General features: G+C 40.4%; 1 protein-coding gene across 1 annotated transcript in view; it reads left to right on the top strand.

Moving 5' to 3' along the window:
- ZBTB10 (zinc finger and BTB domain containing 10) overlaps nt 1-12,378 on the top strand; it is a gene marked incomplete at its 5' end in the record, with an annotated part of 23,315 nt that overhangs the window by 9,419 nt on the left and 1,518 nt on the right. Inside the window, 2 exons of the mRNA XM_009696356.1 lie at nt 7,319-7,492; nt 9,631-9,806. Of these exons, the coding sequence (XP_009694658.1) occupies nt 7,319-7,492; nt 9,631-9,806 (350 nt within the window). The remainder of the gene's footprint in view (nt 1-7,318; nt 7,493-9,630; nt 9,807-12,378) is intronic.

Here is a 12,378-nt window from a genome sequence, read left to right as displayed (position 1 = left end):
CACCCCCCCCCCCCCCCCAAAAAAAAAAAAAAAAAAAACCAAAACCAAACCCAACCCTTTGTTAAGCAGCAGTTGTTTTTCATGGTCAGGTCATGTGTATGAGAAGTATGAGCTGCTTAAAAGCTCCAGTCTTTTACACATTTGCTTGCTTGTGACTTAAGTTGATGCCCTTTCTTCAGGGTGTAATGTTGCATGTTATTTTGTCAGGAGAGTGTGATGCCAGTCTGGCAAGCTTAGTTTGTCAGATACTCCCAGATGTTGTTATGCAGAGTTCCCAAGGAAGTATCTAGGTTTGGTGTTTTGGGGGTGTTTTTGTTTGGGTTTTTTTGTTGTTGTTGGAAGGGTTGGGTTTTTTCTCTTTTGTTTTGGTATTTTTACAGATTTGCGCCTCTGTCTTGTACCTTGCTTTTCTTCAAAACCCGGTGTAAAGACAAAATGCCTCGGTATTCCTGGACAAAGTTAGGCTTTGGCAAAGTAAGTCTGGAATGAATGATATGGAAATGTCAGTTCAGCACAAGGGTTTTGGTCAGTTATGCTGCTGCTTCTAAGACTGTCTGCGATTAGAGAAGCTAACATAAAGTGAAGATCTGCTTAGCATTTCCTTTCAACTGTTTTAGCATAAACAGTTTTTTGGCCCAAAGCAGTCTCTAATTCCTGGACAAAGTTAGGCTTTGGCAAAGTAAGTCTGGAATGAATGATACAGAAATGCCAGTTCAGCACAAGGGTTTTGGTCAGTTATGCTGCTGCTTCTAAGACTGCCTGCAATTAGAGAAGCTAACATAAAGTGAAGACTGCTTAGCATTTCCTTTCAGCTGTTTGAGCATAAAAAGTTGTTTGGCCCAAAACAGTCTCTACACAGCCATGCTATCTGTGCTTGTGTCTTTGCATAAGAATAAATACAAATGAAGACCCAGAGCAGTTCTTGGTGTATTTGTGACATCAGTGGTCTTTGATCATGATGTGCAGTGATTCTTCTGTTTCCTGTCCCTCAAGCTGATGTTTAATTCTTCCTTTAAGAAAATGTGTTTACAAGCTACAACGTGTAGCTGATAAAATGGTAGCAATAGCAGTTCTCTAATGCTGATGCAGAAAGAAACTAATGGCTTGACTGTGTAGAGAAACCTTGTATTAGGGCTAAGATGGGAGTAAACTTAATTTTCCTTTTTTTTTTTTAATTGGATGCTTTTTTTACCCCCTCATTAGGCAGAAACTGACAGCTTTGAGGACAAGTCAAACTTATTTCCTTGGATTTGTTCTGTATTTGCTTTTTCAAAGAGTTAGCAAAAAAATAGGAGCAGAACATAATGCCAAGAGGTTTAATTTATTTACTGGAGTATCTAGAATGGTTGGTGGGTTTTACTGTACTGAAGGATCTTAATCCTAAGTGTCAGTCAGTCTCTAGGAGTTTCTTGCAGACTTTCAGGGGTATATCTCCTTGAAAGTCCTACTTATATTAACACTTTAAATATAAGACTTGATGAAAAGAGGATGTGAAAGATTTCTATTAGAAAGTTTTTGAGTTATCTCTTGAATATTTTACTTGAGAAAACTGTTGAGGGACATCCTTAAGTTGATTTGTTCACGGTGTTCCTAATCTGGCCCTTAAGCTCACAACATAGTCCAGAAACTTAGGGCTGAAGGTATTTTCTTGACAGTGTAGTCAAGAAGGTCTATTCTCCTAAAGATAGCTTACTGAGTCTCATACTGTTTCACATCTGCATCAGTGATCAGGACAGTAGGACAGAAGACGGTCTCAGCAGGTTTACAGAGGTCATCAAATTGGTGGGAATGGTTGATGTGCTAGAGGGCTGGGCTGGGCTGTTGACCAGACGGACCTCAGCAACCTGTAGGATTTGGCCAACAGGAACCCCCAAGATGCTGTGCAAAGCCAAATGTCAAGTCCTACATCTGGAAGTAACAACCCTGTGCATCAGTACAAGCTGAGCGCTGAGTGGCTGTATGGTAACTCTGCGGAAAAGAACCGGGGGGTCCTCGTGGACAGCAAGCCAAATGTAAGTTGGTAGTGCGTTCTAGGGGCAATGAAGGGCAGGCTCATCATGGTGGTATTGGCAAGAACGAAGCCAGCAGGCTGAGGGAAGTGATAACGATGCCCCTGTACTCGGGGCTGGCAAGACCACGTTTGAAATCCTGTGCCCAGTTTAGGGCAGCCCAGTAGAAGAAAGATGCTGGCAAGCTGGAGGGAGCCCAGTGGAGGGGCACTGAGGGGGTTAGGGGGATGGAGAACACATTGTTCAAGGAGAGGCTGAGGAGCTGGATTTATTTAGTATGGAGAAGGCTGAGGGGTATACCCGCTGTCTTCTACCACCTGAAGGGGAGTACCGTGACAATGAACCTAGGTGCTTTTCAGAGGTGCACAGTGAAAGGGCAAGAGTCAGTTGTCAGAAATTGCAGCTAAGGAGATTCCAGTTGCATATGAAGAAAACCGTTGACCATGAGAGCGGTTGTGTTGGAACAGATTGCTTAGAGGGTTTATGGAATCTCCCAGCCTTGAGAATATTTAAAACTTGGCAAGGCCCAAAGCAACATACAGTCCAGCTTTGAAGTTAGCCCTGCTGCGAGCAGGAGGTTGAACTAAGTGACCTTCAGAGGTCCCTTCAGGCCTAAGTTTTTGTTTTGAGTCTGTGATAGTCCTTGAGAAGAATAGCTCCCTCACAGATAAATGGTCTGGATGAGGAAAGCCCACACTTACTATCTTGTGTTTCACTGATGTAGCCTCTGGGATGAGAGGTCAGCAAAATAGCTTTCTAATGCAAGTGACACCCCTTTCTCAGGGAGGAGTTTTTCAGGGAATATATGATAAACAAGTTGAAAAAGCAAGTGGTTGATATATTTGCCATCAGTTGATGGATCTGGCAGGGTTAGTTGGCGATAGATTTGCCTCAGTAGTCAAGGCAATAAAGCGTTTCTTTCATGAATGAGAAATAGTAAAAATGAAGAGCAATTGGGAGCAGTACATAGAGTATGAGTAAGATTGCATTGGCAAAGTGTCTTAAGTTTGTCTGAGCCTTCTGTTGCAAGAGGCAGTTGAGAAGTAATTGGTCCCTTTTCAGAAGCAAGGTTAAAGATAGGAGTAATACTCTGGGAACAAGTGGAGTACAATATATTTTCTTTCCCCTCCTTCCCAGCATGTGAGTCTTGGCAGTCTTGCTGTGTTTTCTGTCATGTTACCTAACATAAGCAACAAATCCAGCTCTCTAATAGCAATCCAGATTGTATCAGTAGATTACCACTGCTCTCCTCACAATCCTTGAAAGCTATGGCCTAAGCGCTTATCCCGTCTACTTTCTGTCTTTTTTAATTGATCTGAATGAGCAGTCAATGTCAGAAAACCTGGTGGAAAAATCATAGTATTCCTTTTCTCTTCTTTTGGCAGAATTTTTAGTGTTAATAAGTATAAAGAAAACAGAAGTTATGTTCATTACAGACAGCTGTATCTAATGTGAAGTTTTGTATCTTCTCCCTCAGCGCACCCTAGGTCCATCTCCCTTTCTATAAGGACCTGTTCAATGGCTTCTGTCGTTGATCCTCTCATTAGTCTCTTTGATCATCCCCTATTTGCTAATGTCTCCTTTTCTTCCAAAAAAATCAGCGTATTTCTGATTACAGAAAAAGAGCGAAACTCATCAAACTAAGGATGTTTCTGCTCGGATGCATTCTCTGTGGTGATATTCCTCTACCTCTTGCCTTCAAAACTGCAAATTGGTGTGTCTGACTTCTGGTTATCCTTTTTCCTGAGAACAAACACAGTAGAACATAAAATCCTTCCGTAAAGTTTTTGTTAGTTGCGTAAAAGCCTAGACAACCACTTCATTGTATTTTGGACTGTCTTTATCTCTTCTCAAATTGATATCTTCAGGATTTTAGTGTTGATAGTTAATCAGCTTATTTCTATTCTGTTTTTTTATTATTTTGGGTTTGGGGTTGGTTGGTTTGTTTGTTTAAGATAAGGTTACTGATAGAAACCTCTTCTCCATGTAGAAGAATGGGTAGATGTTGGAGGCTAATTGACATTTAAGTTGTTAACTTACACCTCCTTTAGGAGGAATCAACTAAACTGTAAAAAGGTATCCTTAGATCAGAGGAGAGTTGTGGCCAGATGACCTGGTCTGGGGATACAGAACATTATTGCTTCTAATTACCCTCTGTTTAATTTTTTTAAGATCTCTTTCATTGGTGTCTATATTTCCCCATTTGCCCCCCACTCCCAGTCAACCGGTACCACTGCATCTGCAGTTGCTTTCAGCCTCCTGTCAAAATCAGCTGGGTTTCAGTTGACAGGAACAGCTTAGATGCTGGCTGTATCTGAAGGTTTGGAAGCAGGTTTTGGGGGGCCGTAGGCAGGGTGGGAGGAGGAACGGGAGAAGAGCCTGCAGGGGTCCCTAACATCTTGTGCTTGGCTCGGCTACGGTCAGCAGCTTATCTGACTGTAGGCTATACATCCACCTGGGGAAACGAGTAGGGGCTAGGGATTGCATTTGTAGTTCCCAGCTTATGTGTCATTCCGGTCTTTCCTGTATGGATGGGCCATCAGACATTAAAAATGCCTTTTTTGTTGTTTTGTTTTGAACATATCGCATGTGTGCTTAATCTAGAAAGCAGGTTTTCTAGGTCAACGAATTATTCTAAGAATAAGCATTAGGTTTAATTGTGATCTACTTAGTCCTGTACTGTGCAGAGACTGAAGTGTCTGTAGCAACCTCTTATCTCTTGTGGTATCTGTGCCGGTGTTCTTTCATGTTATAGCAGGTCTTCTCTTCAAATTGGAGGTGGAAAGATTTAGTAGCTTTTATCTACACTAGACTGCAGCTCTTCAGTCTGTTTGGCTCTATGCCGAGTCTTATGCTGAGATCTAGACCTGTGCAGGGATTTGAGCTCCTAACTTCCCTCAAACTTCAATACCAGCTGTAAGCATAAATGTTCCTAATGGAATTCGATTTGTGTTCTCATAGATCCAGAAGAACTGTGGAAGTAACAGTGTTATAAACATGCTCAGCTTGGTACAACTCTTACTTATGGTCAGGCTTTGATGTAGGCTTATTTTGAAGGAAGCTCTGCAATATTGCCTATACACAGCACATACGTTACACCTGTGAGCAGTGAAGGCTGGGTCTGTTGATCTTGTGGATATTCCTCCCATAAGGAGGGGAAAAAAGTGATGAAACTATTTTGATCACTTATTTTCCACTGGTCAACTAGAGACAGGACAGTTCCATTAGCGGGGAAAAACCTATAAAGAAAAGTTCTAATATTTTAAACAGATTAGAAAAGTTGTTTTCTGTTTTTCTCTGCTAGATCCTGAAGCCTGCTTTAATTTGGAGGCTTTTAGCCTTGAGGTCAAGTCATCTTTGCTCCTGCCCAGAACTGTACAACACTGCGTCCTCACTAATCCTTCCTTGTGTGTTAGAGAAGGAAGCCTTGCTGCTCACCTCAAAGGAATGTGTAGTTGGCATGTCTGGAGGGTATCTGTGTTCTATTCCTTGAGCTGTTGTGAGATGCCATTGCCGGAGTCCATAGCTCCAAATTAGCGTGAGGAATTCTTGCCTCTTTTGGACATAACAGCTATTAGACTCAGTAAATTAAAAAAAACCCAAAAACAAACCACACACCAAAAAACCAACCAAACATATTTTCCTCACTACTTTATTTCTTAAAGGAGAAGCAGATTTATTTCCTTCCCCTTCCTCTTCTTTCCTTCTGTACCAAAATAGCTAGGTGGATGAAGTAAAATCCTGGGATTTCTCCTCCTTCGTCCACTCAAGCTCTGCTTTTTAAAAGCTCCGTTGGAATACCTAGTTTGGCAGTCGTGATCCTTCACTTACCGTTTGCTAGTGTCTAACGGATAGGATAGAATTATAAGCTTCCTACTTGTTAATTGATTCCCTTTTGAACTGTTATCTTATGTTGCAGATGAAACCCACTGCTGGCAACTGTAACACTGCCTGAGCAGTAAATGAAACTACTGCGTATGTCTAATGCTGTGAGGATTTGTAATCGGCACTTTTTTCCCAGTAAAACTGTAAGTTGCGACTGTTTCAGTACGCAGCTTACCACTAGCTGTGTGAAATTCTAGTTGATGCTAAGAATTTCCTTTCCCAGAAAAAATCCTTAGAATGAGCAGTATAGGGTCAAAGGAAGAAGTCTTTTGACTATTAAAATGTACGGTTTGGGGCCTGAAAGGAAAAAAGTATCTATTTGCGATGGAGCCCTTCTCAAGACTTTTGACAACAGTGACTTTGGGAATCCGGTGTGAGCACCGTCCAGACAAATAAAAGGAAATCTGCCAGTTTCCACTGCACTTTGTTGATTTAACAACTGTGTGCCTGTGAGGAAAGCAATGGATTTATGAGTTCATGTTTTCCAACAAACTCCTGTCTTGGGGATTGGGGGAAAGATTGATTTGCACTCTTGCCAGAAGAGTCTTTGCCCCACAAATAAGGTTTTATCGAATGCCTAGCGCAGCTTGCTTGTGTACTATTTATAGTTCTCTGTGCTGTGCAATAGCGATTCCATATTCACTCGTGCAATTCTTTCTTGTTACAAAAGTAGAGAATTAAACAAGCAAGGATCTTTTTCTTTTTAAGGCATTGTTCACTTCAGGATGATTTTGTTCTTGAGGGGGGGAAAAAAGCTACAAAGGCCATGCAAACTGCATGAAGAGCTTGTCTAAAGACCAAATGTAAATATGCAACCTAGTCTTTTAAGCTGGTATATTCCAAGTAATTATGGTCTCTCGAATTGATGTGGTTAGAGAGTAATGGAAATGATTATTCAAAAAAGGATTTAGACATAGCTGTAGGATAATTTATATAAACAAAGGTATTTGAAGCACTGTATGTACCACTGAGGTATTTTAAGGCAATAAAGAAAATCACACCTGCAGTAGAAGATGTTTACTTTTGTACCAACTAGACTGCCTGTGGTAGACCAGACGAAGTCACTGCACAAAGCAGTTGTAAAGAGAATCCAGTGGAAAACTTTTTAGCCCTGTCCTGATGATAGTGAGGCAATAAATATCCTTACCATAAAAGTTTCTGTAGTATGAAAAAGGCTTTGAATTTTTCTCGGGATGGGGAAGAGAAATGGTGGTGTAGAGAGAAGTTCAAAGGTCTAATTTCATTGAAATTAGGAATGCAGTTATTTCTTTCACATAATCCTCAATACTGAAATGAAAAAAATATTATAATTATATTTTAAGGTTTGAAACTCTTTTGTCACAGTTTAAAAAGGATATATATTTTGCTAAACAACGTGACTGATTAAAACCCGGAAAGCTAAAGAAAGACTTTGTCTGTAATAGGTACTTCGAGTGACTTCAAGTATGGACTGCTGCCGGGTACTTCGAGTGACTTCAAGTACGGACTGCTGCCGGGTACTTCGAGTGACTTTAAGTACGGACTGCTGCCTGGTACTTCGAGTGACTTCAAGTATGGACTGCTGCCAGAATCTTGGCCAAAAGAAGCTTGGGAAAATGGTAAGTATATCTGATGGAGAGGAGGTGGGGTTTTGCCTCTGATAGGGGTTCTTTATCTTCTGTGTCACTGCTGGTAATATTTGATTAATTTGTTTAGAGATTTGTAAGATTAAATGTTTACATAATCATTATCTTTATCATTTGCCTTTCTGGATAATGTAAATGGGAGTACTTCCTTGGAGGGAGAAAAAAGGAATTCAAATGTATGGAAAAGTAAAAACAGAACATGATTTATATCAGCTCTTGTATTGTGCCTGCATAGGAGGATACGTGAGGTCTTTAATGATCTGATAGCTTCCTTCCCCTAGTTAGTAAGCTAACTACGGATAAATAGGCTTTGAAATTGAACACTTTGATGAAGATAAAGAGTTAAATATAATTTTATAAGTAGATCTCAGAGCATACTTCTCGCTATAAAAATAAGAAACTTCCTTGCAATAAAGGTTTTGAATCAATGCAGCCATAACTGAAGCCCTCTTCAGTCAAACCGGTGTTATCTAACCTCCCCTTTCACAGCTTATGTGCCTTTCTTAATAGTTCAAAAAAGCAATTATCTGTAATTATTCTTCCGTCTGAAAACATACCAAAAAAACCACCACAGCTAAAATAATTATTGCTAGATCCTTAAAATACATAAGCTTTCAGTAAAAAAAGGATCTTAAGGACTGGATAATAGTAATGCCTACCTCTTTTCTCTAACCTTGGGCTATTACTGGGGTGTGGTTTATGGTTTACTTAAAATATTTAGGTTTTTACAATGGAAGAAATTGGGTCATGGGAAGGTGAAATTCACCTGCAGGCAAGGGATTAGAACTCGAATCTTAGGAGGTCTGCCTGTTCTTAAACCGTTAAATTCCCATATATCCTATAGCCCCGATGTCTGCCTGTCTGTTGTACCCCTGTTGATGTGTAGAAGACTGCAATCTAAAACCTTGTTTGAACTTGTTTTTCTTCACGTAAGCCGTTAAATGACATTATGTTGACATGCAGCCTGCATGAGTGCTGTGATATACCATGGCAAACTTTTGTATCTTGCAAAATTTAACTTCCACGTTATGACAAATTTTGAAGCTGGGAGGAGGCATCTTAGATACGGACCTGCAGGCCCACGCACGTAACACACAATTACTTTTGCTTTCTTCATGTCAGCATGGACGTTAAAAACTCTTACACACATAATCATGTAGCCTTAACCAGTGCTTTTCAGATGCTTCTAGATGGTTACGATCATGTTCATAAATCAGGTCACCTGTAGTAAGTGAGTCGGTACCCTATTCTCAAAATAATCGTTGTATTCCTGTGTGGCCTTCTTCATAGCTGTCACAGCATCCTGTGCTTTTCTGTTTTGCACAGTAATAGGCAGCTGTAGTAAACCTGTTTTGCACGTATCCTTTGAGCAAGCTATGTTATCCTTGGTCCAAGGATTGTAAATAGCTCTCTTCCAGCATGAGGAAGAAGTGGGATATTGCTGCTTCCAGAAGTTTGGGGGGTTTTTTTCTGCTCTATTTTTTTTTTTTTTCTACTGTTAGACCAAAATAGACTTTGGGTAGAGAATAGCTAAGATGTGAACCAATAACTTCCCTTTTTAGCCATTTCAGAATTATGCTACCTCTTACTGTCCTACTCCTTTTGTCAATATTTGTTCTTGCTTAGTTGTACTTTCTTTTTTTATTTATCTGTAGAGTCAGATCTTGGCAGGCAGTTCCTGCGCATAATTCTAAATAGATTATTGGGAGAGAAGATTGTAACCGTCTAAGTGCTGCAGAGCTAGAGGGTTTCTAATCCAGAATAAAGTGTTTTCTCGTATAGGTGACCTCTAGAAAATGGGATACTGCGAACTTGTAGCTAACTTACTCTGATTCGTGAAATAAGACTTCTCTTCAAAGAACTGATCTGTACTTCTGTAGTAAAAACTCCTTGGTTACAAGCAGGTATTTTTCTAGCGAGATCGTACAAGCAGAACCTACCAGTATTTGTGGTTTCTGCGGGCAGGCATTGTCCTGATCTGGCTGATGAAAAGTCATGTGGGTGCTTTATTGTTTTGGCACCTGTTTATTTTTGTGCACCAGGCAGAACATATTGAAATAGTTTTTTTTGTGTTTCATCAACTTTTCTCCTGATGGCTTATTATCTTGTAGGCGATTCCTCTGCTTTAATCATGAACAAGTTGAAGTGTCCACACTGTAATTATGTAGCCAAATACAGAAGAACACTAAAGAGACACTTGCTCATTCACACAGGCGTGAGATCTTTCAGTTGTGACATCTGTGGGAAGCTGTTTACTCGAAGAGAGCATGTAAAGAGACATTCCTTGGTAGGTAACCTCAAGTGTGTGTGTGTGTATGTACGCACATGTACGAGTGGGTTTTTACGTTTTTTTCAGATGTTTTGGTAGTTGGGAGAAGCACTGTTCTCTGATGTGCCATAATGTAAATTGTTTTCTCTTGATCTAAAATGGATGCAGATAAACATCTCTTTGTGATAACTGTACCTCTTATATTCTTAATGGAAGATGCCATATCAATTAAGACAGTGACTGGAATTCTGATAGAGATAATTTCAAGATGATTTTGAAAGTGACGTGATAAAGAGATGCAGTATATGTAAGTATTCTGTAGATAATGAAAGGGAATTTTGGCTTAATGTTACTGCGATAGAATAGCACATCTCTGTGTTCTGTAATGCTGCATCACCATTTTCTGTGAGGAAACCCTGTTAATCAGCAATTGCACAATATCTTGGAGTAGTTCAAAAATACTTATTTTACAACTAGGCAAAGCTATAGTATAGTATCTGATTTAGGAAAGAATGAAAAATACCTGAGATATAGAAAGTAACCGTCCGTCTGACTTGCATTCTACCAATACCTTAATCAGCAGTTGAGCTTACCCTGCCCTGTGCACGTTGGATAACTCAGGATTTGATTAGAGTACTGTTTATCTGAGGGTCCAGAGAAAGTATTACTTGTCTTGGGTACTTTGCAGGTACTTTTTATCTAGCCTGTAGGGAAACTAAGACTTCATTATTATATTTACTGTAAAAAATTCAAGGCGTGTTTTAGGGGAGCGGTAAAAGCAAGATCATATTGGTGGTGAGAAAGTAATAACATTTCACCACGCTGTTATTTTTAAGAACTGATTTTGCAACACATTTTGCAGATACTCAGAATAGGTTAGTACATGGAATGGGGTAAGTCACACTTTACTTCTCCATTTTGGTAGCTTTCCTCAGTCCTTTGAGAATCAATGGACCACCTTGCTCCCCCATGAAGGTGTTCCATAAGTCTCCATAGCCTCCTTGCAGTTGGCTTTTTGTTCCTCACTGAGTAGACAAAGTGGTTGTGAGCTTCCAAGTTTTAATGCAGATGCAGAAAAGAGCTTTTGGTTTAAGTCTTCCTAGCTGCGTTTCTAGCTTGTGCTATCATGAAATGGACTTTCTGTTAGCCAGTAATATTATTAAAAGTAAATAATAACCTGAGTCATATCAGGATATAATTCTAGAAGGTATTTATAAAACCACTGTAGTAATTTTAAGTATTCCTTAAACTGCTCTACAGGTAGGAAAGGCATATGTTAATAGCGCCAACGTAAATTTTAGAACTAGCATCTTTCTTACGTTCCACTAGTCTCTCATCTCAGATATGCATCTTTCCACCCTGCTACTGCTGTCTGTCTTCCTCCTCCCGTACTACCTGACGAAGGCTTAGATGCCCGAAGGGACGGGAGTGCCTATGACGCTACCGAGTCTGAAGGACACTTTGTTCTGTAGTGTCTGTAGGTGACTGCAGTGATGGAGGTGGTGGTGGTGCTACGGGGCAGCTCGGTGGGTGGGCAGGGGAGGTCACTTATCACCTTATTGGTGGTGATACCGTGTAATGCGTCCCGGCGGCTACTCTCCTGCTTCCTTTGGGGCTCAGCAGAGGAGATAGCAATGGTGGATGGTAGTCGGTCTACCAGGAAGAGTAGAGTGGGACTTCACATTTCTGTCCTGCAGTATCTGACCAGGTCTTGTAGCTGAAGGTGTTTTGTTTTGGTTTTTTCCCCGCCCCCCTCCAGGAAAGCAGATGAAGTCAGACAGGGTGACAATAGCTGTAGAGTGAGCTCAGCTGAGCCCTGTGCTTTAACTGAAGTGTGCTCTCCCTGACGGAGTCAGAACACCTTTCACCACACGCCCCCTCCTTCCATTCAACACACACCTCAAATATTCTGCTTTGTGTGAAACATTATCATAACAAGTCTAGAGGCTGACAAAAAAGCCTCCAGTATCAGCTGTACAGATTATACAGCGGAACTAAAGTAACTATTTGTTTCTTGACCTTGGTTTTTTCCCTCATCTGGGTGGTAATTTCTGTTTTGTCTAAAATGGCAACTTTTTTGGTGTGACCTGAAATGAGATATTTTAAGTGCGTAGCTGTAATCTGTTGTGGGGACACCAGATAGAAGAAAGAAGTCTTCAACTTCGCAGTTATCATCTTGGAAAAAATTATACATGGTTGCTGAATTCAGTTACTTGTACAAGTAACACTCCCAAATTCAAAATTAAAATTTACATTTAGTCAAGTTAGTCAACAGCAGCCTTCTGAGTTTACACACAAGCTCACTCTACATACAGGACAAAAAATTGACTGAAAGGCTCTGGAAAGATGTTATTGGCTTTGGTTATGTTGGGAGGGAGGTGTCGTGGAAGAAGGATCTTACTCTTTGAATTCACACAGAATTTAATAACTCCTGCTTGTTCTTAATGTTTCTAGGACTTAAAATTGTAAAGGCAATTTTCTAAATGAGATGCGATCCTGTGTGCAACCTAAGTGCTTATACTGGTCTCATTGCCTTCCAGCGCTTGGTTCTGTACAGTGACTGTACGGTCGTAAGATGAACGCCCTCCTA

Source organism: Cariama cristata, unplaced genomic scaffold (genome assembly GCF_000690535.1).
Source record: "Cariama cristata isolate BGI_N322 unplaced genomic scaffold, ASM69053v1 scaffold7830, whole genome shotgun sequence".
NCBI lineage: Eukaryota > Metazoa > Chordata > Aves > Cariamiformes > Cariamidae > Cariama > Cariama cristata.
Note: the sequence above shows the minus strand (reverse complement) of the source record. Positions and strands in the feature narration are given on the sequence as shown.